At 52.0% G+C, this 16,536-nt stretch overlaps 1 protein-coding gene across 1 annotated transcript in view; it reads right to left on the reverse strand.

The window, feature by feature from the left end:
* Positions 1-15,863, reverse strand: part of EPHA10 (EPH receptor A10) — a 25,497-nt gene extending 9,634 nt beyond the window's left edge. The window contains exons 1-5 of the mRNA XM_033519620.1: positions 14,909-15,863; positions 13,013-13,682; positions 6,037-6,192; positions 5,011-5,352; positions 1,074-1,198 (exon numbers count right to left, since the gene is read on the reverse strand). Of these exons, the coding sequence (XP_033375511.1) occupies positions 1,074-1,198; positions 5,011-5,352; positions 6,037-6,192; positions 13,013-13,616 (1,227 nt within the window). The 5' untranslated portion in view covers positions 13,617-13,682; positions 14,909-15,863. The remainder of the gene's footprint in view (positions 1-1,073; positions 1,199-5,010; positions 5,353-6,036; positions 6,193-13,012; positions 13,683-14,908) is intronic.
* Positions 15,864-16,536: the final 673 nt, after the last annotated feature.

A 16,536-nucleotide genomic window follows, 5' to 3' on the forward strand; every position in this document is an offset into this window, starting at 1 on the left:
AGGCACTGTCCCAGCCCCACAGACTGGCACAGGCACTGTCCCAGCCCCACAGACTGCCATTGTCCCAGCCCCACAGACTGGCACTGTCCCAGCCCCACAGACTGGCACTGTCCCAGCCCCACAGATTGGCATTGTCCCAGCCCCACAGACTGCCATTGTCCCAGCCCCACAGTCCAGCATGGGCTCTCGCTGCCCTGCTCACATCACTACGCAATGTGTTTCCATTCAACACATTTTCCCCTTTGAATTTCACGGTTAAAACAAAAGCTTTAAAAGCAAAGATTAGGAACTAAGCTGATACTCATGTCAGCATCAAGTGCCTCATTTCAGTGAATAACTGCTAAACTGAACTTAAATTTTCTAGCCAAGGAGGAAGGTTCCTCATTTCATACCCCAAGTATCAGGTTGGTGCAGCCCATTTGCACAGGAATTAACATCTTGGGCTCCCGCATTTGCCCTCCCCCACAGATCCCTCCTCTCAAATCTATCGGATGCTGAAAATCACATTAATATGAATCAGCTTCATGGTGGCTTGTTTCTAAATACAGAACGCTGACATGTCACCTGCACAGTGTGCCTGACATGCCGTCAGCTCCATAACGAGCCTGAGCACACGCAGATAAGGTAATTTGCAGAACTGTGTCATAAACTGCAGTTATTTTGATTTAGAGCCTTGTCCCTGCTCTGCCCACTGGTATTTCTCCTAAAATTCCCAACCTACTGCACCTGTCAAACAGCAAGACTTTTTAAAATCAAGAAACTAAAAATATTTGCTGGGTCCCCTGCCAGGTAGAAGGGCCACTCACTGCTCACCACAGTCACAGGTTTATGGCTCTCAGTCCTAAACCAGTGCAGAGCACAAGGTCCAACACTCTCCTAGAGAGCAGGCTGGGAATGCAGAGACCATCTCCTCCAGGATGTAGGAACCCACTGTGGTGTCTCAGCCCCTGGCCAGCTGGAATCACACAGGGGTTGGGCACACACAGCGCCTGGCACTGCCCCTGAGGGCAGCCAGGGAAGGACAGCAGTCAGCTGGGGCACAAGCAGAGCTCCTGGAGGTGCCCAGAGCCTACCTTCTCAAAGTACTTGACCTCGTACTCGGTGCCATTGGCAGTCAGGAAGCCTGGCTCCTGCCAGGACAAGGAGACGCTCTTCTGCTCCACCTTATCCGTGCGGATGTCAGTGACAGGAGTTGGCGCTGAAAATGCAGAGAGGAAATGGGCAATGAAGGGTGCTGCTTCAGGAAAACTTCCAAACAGCTGCAGAGTGTGTGGCTTCTGCAGACACCAGTCCCCTCTCTCTGAATCTCCCTCCCTGATATGAGTGCATCCATTTAGTTCATCCACTGCAAGATGCACTTGCCAATATTCCCATTTTAACCAGGTGTGGCTCCAAAAAAGTCTCCAGCCTACGCAGGCAGCAGTTCAGAGCCCTCAGGGACAGCAAAAGCTACATGGGGACGTTATTTACAGCTTGCCCTACTTCCCGTGAAATCAGGACATTCCCTGGACCCACCTCTGTCCCACCAAGACTCCTGTGGAGAGGAACAAGTCCCTAGAAAGTAAACTTAAGTATCTGTGAAATTTTGTATTTATTACTTAGCCCATTAATCTTTGCTGAAATAAAAGGTCCTCATGATGTTTTATTCATGGGGATTTGCTCCTTGATTCCAAGTCCCTTCCTGTGAGAGGAGTCAGAGGGACTCCTGAGCAGCTCCCATTGCCCACACACAGCTCCCTCTGCTGTGACCCACCCCATGGTGTGGGACACAGTCAAACATCATCCCCCAGCACTTGCCTTGGGTCTTGCTCCTGTAAGATAGGCTAAGTGCTCCTTAGTGTGTATTCCCATCAATAAAATATCACACAGCTGCCCTCCTGTATCTCTGAATCCAGGAAATGGACTGGAGAACCTGAACACAGGGTCTTGACTGTTAACAAAGTCACCAGGAAAAATCCTGCTCACTCACAGATGTGCTTTAGAGCAGAGCCCATGGTACATGACAGAAAAGTAGGTGCCAGCCTCAAACATGTTTAAAAAACATTAAAGAAAATCACACAGGCTATAAAGCATTTCACACTGTGAAAAAAAATGTGTTTCCCATCAATATTTTAAGCTCTCCTATCATTGCCTCCATTCGAAAAAGCAAACATTAAATTATTCACCACTCTGCCTGATTTTATAAACTCCATTCCCCTGTACATGGGTTTTCTCCTCTTGATTAACCAGCATAGCAGCAGAAGAGGCATAAAACTACATGTGGCACCTGGTCCCTCCCCAGAACATCTTGCTGCATCCAACAGCTGCACTCAGCAAGGGATGCCCCTGCACCCTGCCCTGCCTGAGCCAGCTTTCCCTTCCCTCACATCACAACACAGAACATGCCCTGGCCACCATCCCAGGCAGCTCCTGCCTCAAAGATCTCCAATCCAAAGCGGAGAAGCTGCCTCACCAGTCAAAACACATTGGATTTCTACCTGAGAAAGAAGTTCAAGGTGCAGAGTCTTTGTTCATACTTGAAGAAGGAAATGGGAGCCTAAGAAAAGCGTTGACAACAGAATGTGGAAATGCTACATGTGGCAGGCAGCCTGTTCAGGGCAAAGATCCCAGGAGCTCAGACATGTGCCCCAGAGCCAGCTCATCCTGTGGCCCCTCTGCCCCCTGGTCACTGAATCAGCCCTGGGCATACACAAGCAAATCTACTTTGGAGGACCAAATCCAGCTCCAACCCCTTCTCAGCCTCAGAAAGGAGGATGCATTCTGGCACTGGTTGCATTATTAATCAGCAGCAGATTTAAAAGCTCTTTAAGGCAGGAGCCTTGTATTCCTGCCGGGAATACAAATGACATGGGCCTGGAGTGCACATTTACATGGCTAATGCAGCTCCACTCCTGCAGGTGAACAGTTCTGCTCGCTCCTCAAACACTTTTATTTAGTCCCATGCTGGGGACAGATTAGAAAAAACATGGTATTAATTTTGCCACCTGCAGACTAAACTGCATCTCTTCTTTTCACTGCAATTACAAGAAACGACGGACAATTCCCTCTGGTGACTGCTGGAGGGGAAGGACAGCATGGAGCTGCACTTGGAGCTGGATTAGAGGAGCAGGATCTGACAGCTAAATAGGGTCTTGTTTCTTGTTTAATTCTTCCTCTGAACCTGCTTATCAGCAGACAGAGCTCCCCTGCTGCTGCAAACAACTTCTGAGACCACAGCATGACAGCCACCACAGAAATCACCACTGCCCAGGCATCCCTGGAGTCTCCTTCCTCCTGACCTCTGGCCCCATCCAGCCCTTCTCTGGTGGGCTCTAGTGACACGGGGCTGCAGAGTCAGGACCCCAAGAAGCAATGTGTTCAGAGGAGCGTCTCCCCACACTGCCCCTGCCAGCTGTGGCTCTGTGTCCTGCCCATGCAGGGTCCCCTCCTCGCAGTGGGGTCTTACAGACAAATTCAGCTGTGAGTTTGTGACCACCTTCTCCCCACCTTCTCCCCTTCTTAGCTGATAGGCATGGCTTAACCATGTTAACCCTGTTAGCCAGTGGTGCAAAGGCAAGAGGAACCAGGGCACTGGTGCCTTCTGACAGGGCAGCCCCAGCCTGGCACTGCCCAGGAGGGGACACCCTCAGCAATAAAAACTGTCATTGTTCCAGGAAACTTCCAAGCCTCAGCTGCTTGGGTAATTCCGAGCCACCATCTGCATCTGGAGACTTGACAGCTCAGCAAGAGACATTGATTTTGAACAGATTACGGGATGAATTATCCACATTCTTTAGGTGCATTTCAGAAGTACACGGTATGGAGTAAAGGGCTGAGATTTCCCCCTTCCCCAGGGGAAAAGCTGTTTTCAGCAGCCAAGGCATGGGCTGGCATCACTGCTTGCTGCTTTGCTCCCTAAGAGAACAGGGCACTCACTGCCCACACCCGGCCTCTTTTGCCCTGGTGGGAGCTCCAGAGCACCAGTCTGTCTGTCTGACCTCTCCGAGCTCACCACACCCCAGCCTGTTCTCTGTCCCCCAGCCTGAGCTCAGGAGGCAGAAGATCTTCCCAGAGCTAAATCCATCCTTGAACAGCAAAGATCCTAATGAGGAATGACACCTCTGCTGAGGAGCAGTCTGCAGCACAGCATCCCCCAATGGAGCCACAGGGATTATGGCATGAGGCAAGAGAAAGCAACAACCTGCACAAAACCGTTTGATCAAGCAGTGGGAAAATTATTTATAACAAGATCAAAGTTTAATCTCTTCAGATGAAATTGTTGGCCAATTCCTGCCAAGAGGTACCTGAGGATCATCTGTCTCCATTAACTGTGGCTTGGGAAAGGGTTTTCATGCAAATTAATAATGTAACCGTAGAGGAACGGACAAGGACACAACAAGCCAGAGCCGACTGTCCTTCAGCACAGCAGACAACAGAGGAGGGACCTGACTGTCCTTTGGCACAGACAACAGCTGAGGAGGGACTCCTCAGCCAGCCCCTCTGGTCAGGAACCTGTCCACAGGCATGGGCACTCACTTCCCCTTACCTGAGGGAACAGAAATGCCAAACTGGAAATGGAAGGGGATAATTACAGTAAGAATTGTGTCACAGACCAGCACAGGATAGAGAGAGGAAATCAATTTTTTTGGTTCTGAAGGATAGCCAATATTTGAATTATCTGTTTTAAAGAGCTTTTTGATGAATGAGCCAAAAATGTTGCTTCATCAAAGGGGTTTTCTTTTATGATTTGTAAATTCAAACTGCAGCCAGATCACAGAGTAGACTTGTCCCTTCACAGCCCAGGCTGTCACCACGCTCACTCCTGAATCAATTGGAACCCCCTGAGAGTGCCACGGGCCAGTCTTCATCAGCCTCTCTGCCACACCTAAGCACCACATCTGTGCCACCAGCACAAACCCAGCAGAAACAGGGAGCTGCCACAGCACAGGCGTGACCACACCACCCACACGCTCTGTGTCCTCCCAGCAGCAAAGCCACCAAAATCCTGGCAGCAGAGCAGAGCCGACCCACCTGCGCGGCCGGTGGACACGGTGACCTCGGCGTACTGCTGGCCGGCCAGCGGGCTCACGGCCGAGACGCCGTTGAGGGCCACCACGCGGATGGTGTAGTTGACGTGGGGCAGCAGGTTCACCAGGGTGACCGTGCGCTCCACCAGCCCCGTCTGCTGCGGCACGAAGCCCACGCTGCTGCCGCACTGCTCGCAGCGGCCCGGGGGCACCGCGGGACAGCGGCCACACCACAGGCTGTAGGTCAGGTCGCTGCGGCCGCCCGCGTCCGCAGGGGCACTCCACTCCAGCACCAGGGATGACTCCCGCAGGCTGTACACCAGGTTCCTCGGGGCAGAGGGTGGACCTGGAAGCAAAAGAGGGTCTGTGAGCAGGTGTTGGGACAGAGAGGTCTGTAAAGAGAAAGGTCTGGGAGCAGCGGCGCGGGCACTGGGGGTGGAGAACAAGAGCACGGTCCTGGGCAGCCAGAGCCAGGGGTGGCACAGGGGGACACGAAGGCATTGGTGCAGCACGGTGGGATGTGGGACAGGGGATCCCAGCTGGAGGGATGCATGTGCACCACAAGGCACAGCTCACAGTGTGCATGAGAAGCACCTGGCTGGAGCCAGAACTTCCCTGAGCACCAGTGGGGGCTGGGAGCCTGCTCCTGGTCAGACACTGCCCAGCCGTGCTTAGCAGAGATGGAGGGTTCCTCGTGGCTGTGCTGGCAGCTGGACAGCATCCATCAGCAGAGCAGCTGGAGTCCAGTCCAATTAACAAGAGGCCATTTAATTAAAACCTGTGAACTCTAGTGACTAAATGACTGTGCCCCAGTTTTACCAGGGAGTCTGCAAGCCTGACTGCGCATCTGTCGCATCAGCCTGCAGCCTGTGAGCTCTGGCTTGTAGGGACAGCCCCTCCATGCCCTCCCCACTGCAGCATCACCCTCGGGACCCTGAGGTGAGCATTCAGTGGCAGGGGGAGCTTGGGACAGCCCTGTCTCTGAGCTGCAGGACAAAGTGCAAGGAGCAGCCATTCCAGCGAGACGTACGTGTGCAGGAGGCAGATGGTGGGTCTGAAGGAGACCTGGAGTAATTGGTCTGGCACAAACAGAACGTGGAGGCTTCCTCATGTGTGAAGCTGTGCTCAGGGCATGGAGAACAGAGAGGGAGACGGAGGGAGAGCTTGTAAAACCCTGGAAGGCAAGCTGAAAGAGAGAAGAGATGGTGTTAAGGGAAGAACAACATAGGACAAATGGGGACATGCCTGAGGACTGCATTTCCCTATTTCCTTGGATCTCCTCTGCTGCCACTGGCCAGCAGACACCACCCTCTAAGCTGCCTTCCCTGAGCACCTGCATGATCCTGGCACCAAGAGAGACAGACGTCCCTTGGTTTTACCCAGAAGAGACATGTGGGTTCTGCAGCTCTGCACTGACTTTCATTGTAAATGCCATTCCCTATCTAGGGTGCTAGATAAACCAGGAAAAAATAGCAAATGTTAAAATTACTCCCAAAACTTCCAGTTCCCTCTTTAGAGCTGAGGAATCAAACCAAAACTAGCAGTATATTCATAGAATGGAGACACAGTTTGCTTTTTCCTTTAGTTAGACAGCACTGACCACCATACAGGGCAGAAACATCACTGCATCAGGCAGGATGGGAAAATCAATCCTGTTTACAAACATGAAGGGATCCAAGCACTAAGCCCAGAGCCCCCATCCCCTGGATGTGCCTGTCATACAAATCTGACATCTCATCGTAGGAAACTGAACATTTCCAATTAGAGGTGTCTTTCAGACTAGTCCACCCTGTTTTATAACAGCCAGAAGTAAGTTTACAGACGTGCTTGTCATTAATAATGGCACAAAATGGCCCAATCTGCACGTCCCAGGAGCAGGCACTACAACCCTGTGTGGTCCCACAAGAAGCCATGGGCTTTAGTTGCTAATTTTTTTCCTTAGCTGTCCTAAACTTGCCCTTGAGAAGAACAAAAGTTCCCAGCACATGTGATGCATCATATGTGTGTCTCTGTTTCTTTTTTCAGAGAAACTCCCACCTTCTTCTACCTCATCCTACGAGTGTTTTTCTTGGTTTCCAGCTGGTTTAGGTGTCCCTGTGATTTCACAGTGCTTATTTCTGCAGTGGGTATGTGACAGCTCTCAGGAGATCAGGTCTTCAATTTACAGAATTAAAGTCTCTTTTTTGTCCATTGCTTTCTATCCTGTTCCTGGTCTTCTGGTGCTACCACAACTAAATTATTAAACAATAAAATTAAATAATTCATTGCCCCAGAGCCAAAGAAAAGCAGCCAGATGGGTCAGATGGATCAAGTGCCTCTCTCCAGCTCCAGCACTGCTGACCACAGAAGCTCCTCAAGCAGGTCTGATCCATGTCACTGACAGAGAGAGCACGTTCCCCTCTCAATGTAACACTGTCTGCACACTGCTAAACCAGCAGCAAAACTAGCTACACTGATTTGTGCAGCAGGCTGGCCCATTACCCAGCATGAATAACCATGGGAAAGGCTTCTCTAACCACCTCATCTGACACGGCTCCTCAGACAGGAGCCGGTGTCTCTGCTCAGAGAGAGCAACATCCTCTCTCATTCCCAGCCTGTGCCACAGGGAAAGCAGGGGCAATTGAGGATGCAGAACTAGAAAATGCATGGTTTCCTACTCCAGTGGCACAGGACAGCTTTCAATTTCCCTCCCCAGTGAAGTCCTACCAGCAGCAGTGCCGTGTGTGCCAGTGTGAATTAATAACAGCTGCAGCCTCCCTCAAAATGCCTATACAGGCATTTATAATTAACACTACAACTCAGCTGTCTTCCAAAATCAATTCCTTTCCAGTTTTGGTCATGGAATTGTATTTGACAAAGTTCCTCTGCTTTAATGTGTGTTAATTTTCTCTGTTGAAGCAGACATTCATGAAAATGCTCTTTAGGAAAGCCACAGCTGGGAAAACAGGCAGCCAGCACTGGGGGTGCCACAGCAAGAACCGGGACAGCACCACCACAGGTTGAGGCACCCCAGCAGCCTGACAGTCCCCCCCAGCAAAGGACAGACTGGAAGCACTGGGCCCCCCAGCCCTCAGACTTGCATCCAGCCCTCCCTGAGCAACACTCCAACCTGCAATCTCACCACTGTTCACAATCATCCAGGCTGTTCACAATGCATCCTTTACAGAGCTCCTGCTTGTCCCTCTCTGGACCAGGCTGGCACAGCTGTACTCCAGCTATCTTAATCCCATTATTGAGCTGAGCAAGTCACTGTTTATTATGTTCCAAACATTTCACCAGTTCTTCAGAGGCCAAGTGCCTCAGGCCAGTGGGAAGGAGGGGGCAGCAGCCCCAAGGAGGGACAGACGCTGCCAGCTGTGCTCATGGACGAGGACATGCAGCCCAAACCAGACAGGGCACCTTGTGTAAATCACTGACAGAACAGAGTTTCAGTGGTGCACTGAGGTGGCCAAAGAGCCTTGCTGACAAATGTTCTCAGGCAGCAGAGAGGTTCCTGCCCCCTCCATGCTGAGTTTGAGATCTCACCTTGTCTTTCCACACCAGCTGTGATCAATAGTGCAGGCAGAGGGAAGGGACAGCAGCCGTGTCCAATCCCTGTGCCAGTCTGAGAGGGACAAAGTCAGCATGAGGAGCAATCAATGCAAGCACTGAGTCAAGTTCCTCTCACCTCGGTTCCATGTCTGCCAGGATGGGAACTTTGGGCTGCAGCACCCTAGAGAATCCAAAAGCACCTTGCCTTCCACACAGTTCAGAGATTTTAAACAACTGGTTTTCAACAAGCAGCCTATGATCCAACACATTGCCAGCAATTCCAACACCTCTCGACAATGCTACTCTGTAATTTTTGTCCTTGTTAAAAAATTTGTGGAGTACTAAGACAAAAACTTGTGTCCAAGGGCAAGATCTTTGTTCATCCCCAACAATGAGCTCTTAACAGCCGAAATTAAATTTACTGATTTACAGAAGAAAGACGGTCTTGAAATATCTAACAGAGTGCATTTGATGAATCCAGCCAGGACTGACAGAACCTCATTGCTATTTATGCCAGAATGTTCCTCAAGGACACACTGAAGCAGGCACATCCGCTGAGCCAACTGCAATTCACTCTTGTCTCTCTCAGCTCCTAATGGATCCACCCAAGGGCTCCCGGTGAAGGACTGGCTGACCGGCCTCTCCAGCACCCTGCAGAGCACCTCAGCTCACACAAACCCCCTCAGCTGTGGGCAAGACACATCCCCCTCTGTATTTCAACAGCCCATCCAACACGTTCATCCAGCAGCTAGATATCCGTGACCTTAACCTCACAGGAATTCTGCAAACAACTTGTGGTGCTTGTAATTGTCAGAGTAGTTTGCTCTGAAATTAAAGGTCACGGAGCGATTTGTGTCTGAATCTGTCACGACTTCCATAGCTGTAATTATTTCAGACACACTGTGAACCAGCAATGTAACGTGCAATCCCGAATGATGAATGCCTCCAAGCCTGGTCATTACTCCAGAGAGGCTGAAATGAGAGCTCGTTTTACACGGCTGTTCCATGCGTGTGGCTGGTGGGCAGCAGGATCCACCACCCAGCTGATCCCACCTCCAGAATTCCTGTGGGATTCCCTCCAATTCCACAGGCACAGGGCCTGGCTGTGGGAAGCCTGTGGCTGCATCGGTGATGAAAGCAAAACCTGGTGCTTTGTGCAAATTACAAAGCCCCAGGAGGAAAAATAAACGTATGCATAATCCTCCAGCATCAGTCAGCAGATAAAATACACTCCAGGAGCACTTATAGGTTTGTAAGCTAATGTATAAAAGATGAAACAAATCAAAAACTCCAAGTGCTGTACATTTGGATCCATCTTTTTTGTATTTAAACAGAAAAGCAGACCTCAAGCTTAAGGAAGTATCTTTGCAGTAAATGACAAAATATTGTAACTTATTATTTTAAATTTCTCTAACTTTCAACTGAACTGTTTCTTTTCCAGCTAAGGACCCTGCAGTGACACAATGCTGTGGTGGGACATATCCAATGGACAGAAGAGCATCTTACTTACCCCACATCCCACTCCCCCCCTAAACCTTTGCTTTCTCCCTAAGAGAGATACAATAAATCTTCCTTGTGTCTTGTCCATAGCAGGATGAATTCAACAAGCTGCTCAAAAATCCATCCAGAAATGCAGACAGAGGGGGAATTTCTGTTATTCCCTATTCCAAACGGCAGCTGTGGACAAGGCTGTCACTGAAGCCACCTCCTGTGCAAGGTTTCCCTCCCCAGAAAAGCAACAACACTCATCTCTTTAAAAGATCATTTAAAAATCCTGACAAAGCACTAGTAACTCTTTCAACTCTAAAACTCTTTTCAGTGATGTCATTCCCATGTAGACAAGGGGCACAGCCACTAATCAGAGCATCACTGAGCAGACCGAGCAGGGCTCCTGGTGCTGGTGAGGGGGAGCAGAGCATGGGACACAACAGCAGTGCAGAGCTGGCTCCTGCCAGTGCTGTCAGAAGTGGAGGAAAATGAATTGAGGAGGAAACTCTGCCAAGGCACAAATTTACGTTTCTGTCAAAGAAGAGTAGCTATTTTTGGTAACTGGTCTCCATCATATTAATTCAATGTCTGGTTTAAGTTGTCTCATTTGCAGCAAATCTGGCTGGTAAATATTAACCTTGAGCTTTGTTGAAATTCTCCTTGCAGGTATTACTAGGGATTGGATAGGAAAGATGAAGCAGGAGACAACTTCGAATGAAAATGTCAGGCAGATCCCCCACATCATGGCTTCATTTACACAAAAGCTATTGCTACACACCACAAAACAAACGACACAAAGGGCTGCAGCTCATGCCTGACAAAATTAATGGCAAAAAGATATCAAAGCTGAGAAGCAAAGTGAAAACAAAACAGGGATCATCCACAGAGCACAGGACTGCCCACTTGCCTGCCGTGCATCATCTGGGAATGGGTTTTATGGCCAGAGTAAGCACAGAGCAGCATCTGGCTATAGAGATACATCAGACAAGACAAGCGGTCTGAATGCATTTTCAGTGACAAACTCTCCTCTCCTTCGTGGGTGGATGTTAAACAGACACTAAAGTTGTGCAGTCCCACCCCAGAGACGGCTGCACTCCACCAAACGCCAAAATGATTCATCAGAAACATGCAAACTATTCAGGAGTGCTGGGGTGCCTCTGGAGCAGTGGTGCAGAACAGAAGGATGGACATGGAAAGACTCAGCTCTGCTGCAGCCAGAATTAGGAGTCATAAGTCCTATTGGCCTCTTTTTCATCTCTCCTAATTTCTGAGCGAGGACACAAAGCTTCTCTTGGTACAGGATGCTTTCAGTAGTTAAATCAGGGTTACAGGGACACCAGCTCTGCCACCAAGTTTTAAACACCTTCACCAGTTCATCTCCTGCATCCTCCACTGTCACCAGCACCACAGTCCTGCTGCCACCACCCCCCTCAAGCACCACCCTGTCCCCCTGACACCCCGCAGGCACCAGCAAAGCTCCCACCACCCCCAGTCCTTTCAGGTCCACAAGAGCTGCAACAGAACCCGTGGCAAACAAGTTTTGTAGGCCAGCAGGATTCACACCCTCTGAGCCCTCCAAAGCCACCACCACAGGCTCACAGCAGTGGAGCCAGGTGTGTTGTGCTATCCCCTGACTGGTTTAGCACCCCCAAACTCCCAAAGCATCCACCTGCCTCCAGCTCAAGGGATTTTGTCCGCATTAAAGAATTTCCACAGCCTTGTCTGCTTTCATCAGAAATCTTTTAAAGCTGTTCATTTAGCACTATGCTAATGCAGGGCTGCAAACAACCCCAAAACTTTCAACCCTTAAAAACTATTTTCTGATATTTGACCAGACATCAGACACTGCTCCACAGAGAATGACTAATGACCTGCTTTCTGTGAGAGGGGAGAGAAACTTAATTATGTCCATTAAATTACTTCAAATATTTTTCCTCAGAGAATATGAATTATTTAAACTCAACACAGAGAAACCTGAAACATTAGCAAAAGCCTTCTGGGACTCACTATGTAAATCCCCACTCCAAACAGATGTGGAAAGCATGGCAAGCTGCCACACAGCCACTGAAGCAATCAACAGCACTGAGATTTCAATTTGATAGCTTTAATAAGGTCTTCTTAAGGAGAAGCCACTGCCCAGAGCACCGGGAAGGGCATCCCACCACCTGGAGGCAGGCGGCACCATCAGCACACTGAAAAGCCTGGAGGTGCTCCTGAAGGGCAGATCCAATTCCATGGAATCTCCTACTGCACCACCTGCCTCCAGTGTGGGGGAACTCTCCCTGCCTGGGACTATTTAGCTGTGCTCCTCTCAGTCTGGTTTTGAGGGGAAGACAAAGACATCCAAGGTATCATCTGGACACCAGGCATGGGTAGCAAAGGGTCTTTTCAGATGAAGAATGCACCCCCTTCAGGGATTGCCACCCTGGCAAGAAGTTGCCTGGGGTGGCATTAGCCCAGCAACTCTCTCCGTTCAGAGGCTCACACACTGTGAGGAAGAGCATGACAGCCAGCATCCCACACCTGGCTCTCAGCTGCCTTTGAAAGCAAGATGAAGTGGTCACAGCCCCAGGTTCATTAGTAGGATGCCTTGTTAAGGCAGAGGGTATGTCCATTTTTGCAGCTGTCCTTAACCATAACCTTGTGAGCTGTAAAGTCACCAAATTATTAAACCGTGTCCAAAGCATATAAATAGGGATATTAATGTTCTAGAGTAATTTTAACATTACAGATAAAGCTGTGGGAAATGCCTGTCAGCATCCAGAGCTCTGACACATCTGCCCAACTATAAGCAGCAGAGCAGCCCCACGCCCTCCAAATGCCGCCCTCCAAACAAACATCTGGGCATTCACTAGGAAGCTGCCATGATCTAAAGAAACATATTGCTGACAAAAGACAATTCCACTTGTCCAAACTGTGCTCAGGCACCAGACAGGTCTGGCAGTAGCATGGACTGACACAGACACTGCCAGGACACCAACTTTTACCTCTGCATCCCCCATCCTTCTCCTCAAAGCCAGGGCTGCACATGCACTTCCCTACGGGGACCAGCCACTCGCCCTCCGCGCTGCAGTGCATCCGAGGGGGATTATCCACATCCAATTCAGCATGGGACACACAAGTGCCTTTAACTTCCACCAAGGTCACAAAGGCCGTCTCTGCCACCGTGTCTGGGAACATGGCCAAGTTCTGCACGGTGGTGAGACACTTCTTGTAATAGACCCTCACAGAGACCAGCGCCACACAGGCGCCCACGTCCTGGAAGCCCAGGTGGAAGCCTCTCTTGCTCAGGTGCCCAATCTCCCTCAGCTCGGTGTTCAGCTTCATCTTGCGCTCGCCCAGGTCTCCCTGTGTGAAGCTCTCATCAGCAGCAATGGTGTCAATCTTGGTGTGCTTGCTCTCATGGACACTCCGGCCCAGGTCAGAGTCAGACTCGACGTAGTACAAGTTGAAAGTCTCCTTGCAAGTGCTCGTCACACCAGGGATGCTGTTGCAGTCCCGCAGGGTGAACTTTAGCTCAATGAAGATCCTCTGGCCGTCACGCCTGGCGATCCAGCCTGTCTGCAGCCAGTTGTTCTGGTTCGGCTCCATGACATTGCACACCTGGTACGTGCGTATTGGCTTGTAGGTCTCATCCACACCACTGATCTCTTCCCACTGGGGACAGAACACAAAGGGCTGTAACACACCAACCAGTATAAATGTCACTAGCACAAGCCTCTCCACCACAGGCCATTATGTTCTAGGTACTGGAAGTCCTCAGCCCACCAAACCCATCAGCTGTAGTAACCCTGCTCCTGGAGCACCCAACACCTGAGCTCTCTGCAGAGGTGCAAATATAAAGATGCAACCAGTAAGACAGCACTTGCAGCAGGTCTTGGGAAATGAGCCCTGATCCTCTGCTGAGGAGCCAGAGCCTTCATCTCCCACACACTCCTCAGATTTTCTGTCCCTGGGAAGGTGCATGCACACAGTGTTACCACATGGTGTAATGCTGGATGGGGTTGGGCCACCCAGAGAAATCCAAGATGTCTAAGGAGATGTGACACCAGACACACCATCACACAAGGACATAAACACCTTCATGAACAGCAGCAGCTTCTCTGCCAGGAGAAGTTTTAGTTGCAGCAGGACAAATCCTCCAACTGCAAGTGAAACAGTGTTTCCCCAAAGCTATCAGCAGAGATCCTGATCAGTGAAATGATGATTCAACCCTCATAGCCTGAATGATAACCTGGCAATTTCCCAAAGCAATTCCTTCTGGGGGTAAACTTATGCAAAAAAGTCAAAACATACACAGAACAGTTTGTTCTGCAAACAAACAGTTGTGTCACACAGGTGACTCCAGGACCTACCGCTCTTCCCTCTGAGCACTTTGTTTCCACTCGGGAAAATGAACCCAAAGCTGCAAGGAGCACAGCTCCAAGCTTACTGAAAGTGGCTTTAGATGGATACCAGCAGCAAAGTGAGGGGCTGATGGAACAAAGGTTACATGACACAGCTCCCAGTGACTTCCCCAGCCACAGCCCTCGGATTCTAAGGGCTTGACTGACCCTTAGTGCTGGTGTGCAAACCACAACACAAAGCCTTAACTAGCCAGCGTTTATTGGCTTGTTTTAGTAGTGTAAAATCCATTTTGAGGAGGGACTCCACGCCAGTCATGGCACTCACACAACCTCACCCCTCGCTCTGCTCCCATGGGCTCCTGGCACTGATCATGCCAAGCTACCCATCAACCTTGAACGAGGAGGTTCCTGTGGCTGCCAGCCCCCAGCCCCGCTCTGTGGTAAGCAAAGCACTCATACCACAGGATGTCAGACGCTGCTGAGCACCGAGAGCCTTTCACCCTCTCTGGTGGTGCAGAGGGACAGTCCCATGCTTACCCCATTCGATGGGTGTGAGGTCCAGCCGAGCTCTGCCTGCGATTCCTTTGAGTCCAGCAGGACAACTGCAGGGAAGACAGCATGTTAGGAAAACCACTGACACAGGAAATGCTGGTAAAACCCACCCAGCCCATGCTCTGGGAAGCTTAGTGCCATGCTGTGCCAGGTCCCAGGGTGTGGGAGCAGCTCCCACCCCAGCTCCACCAGCCATGGCATCACCGTGTGAGCACCAAGAGGCACCATGCTCTCGCTACACACCCAGAACAACCTCACAGATACCTGATCAATGTCCTAACGACTGTGCCACCCCAGGGACGATTTCTCGGACACCACAGACAAAACTGCCACTGAACCATGCCCACAGCGTGCGGATGCTGGAACTGAAAGGTACCAGCAGCTGCTTTGAAAGAGGGATTTTCCCTGGCAAACGACAGCCTTTTCCCACAAACAGCCAATTCTATCTTTGACAGGAAGAGCTATTTCCCTCAGTTAACAGCTTCACGATCCTTCCACAACCAGCAAACAGCCACAGCCCCGACCGGCAGGTTGAGCCTCGGGCTCAGACACCGGGAACAAGGGGCGCGGCGGCGCATCCCCGGCGGGCACAGCCCTGACGGTCGTTCTGCTCCGGGATCAGTGGGGTCCGTCCGTGCCAGCGAAACCTCCGCGACCACGGACCCCAGGGCTCGAACCGCCCCCTGTCACGGTACTGGCAGCGCACTGCCCTGTGCCTCCGGTGATCGCGGGGACCGGGACACCCCGGGCTGACCCGGGCACTCCACGGGGACCCGTCCGTCCTCTCCCGCTCCTCCGGCAGGTCTCCGCGCCCCGGAGAGCGGCAGCACACCCGCCCCACAACCCGTCCGGCCAGCCGCGGAGCGACCCCACCGCCGAGCCGAGCCGGCCGCTCCCGGTACCGCAACGCGGGCAACCAAAGTCGGGGTCGATGCGGCGACACCGCGCGCCGAGGCAGCCGGGCACGGGGGACACGGCGGTGCCGGAGCACCGGGGACACGGCGCGGCCGGGGGCGCGGGAGCGCCGAAGAACCGGGAGGCGCCGCCGCCCCGGCCGGCTCACCCTGCTCGGCGGCGGCGCGGGGCAGCACCGGCAGCAGCACCGGCAGCAGCACCGGCAGCGGCGGCAGCAGCGGCGGCAGCAGCGGCAGCACCGGCAGCAGCAGCAGCGGCAGCGCCGTCTCCATGGCGCCGCGACTCCGCGCCCCGCGCCGCCGCCGCGCTCCCGCGCCGCGCCCCGCCCCCACCACCGCGCGCCAACCGCCGGCGGCGGGGCGGGGCCTCGGTCAGGACGGCCAATGGACGGTAGGGGCGGGGCAAAGGGGGCGGGGCCAGGGCGCGCGGGCCGTCACTCCCCAGCCGGCTGAGGGAGGGCGGCCCCGCTGAGGACAGCGGGCACCGGGCCGGGATTTGGGCCGCTGGAATTTCTGCTCAGGGCACGGGCAACCCTCGCCGATGCCGAGATGTTGCGGCCGTAATGAGCAGTGCTTTGCCACCGCCGTGCCCAGCTGATGTTTGCTGCTGATAGCAGTGTTGGGTTGGAGCGGTTAGAGCCTCCTTAGCGGGGCAGGTCTCGTCCCTGCCCTGGCCTGGCAGCGATGCCCAGGAGTGCC

Source organism: Parus major, chromosome 23 (genome assembly GCF_001522545.3).
Source record: "Parus major isolate Abel chromosome 23, Parus_major1.1, whole genome shotgun sequence".
Taxonomy (NCBI): Eukaryota; Metazoa; Chordata; class Aves; order Passeriformes; family Paridae; genus Parus; species Parus major.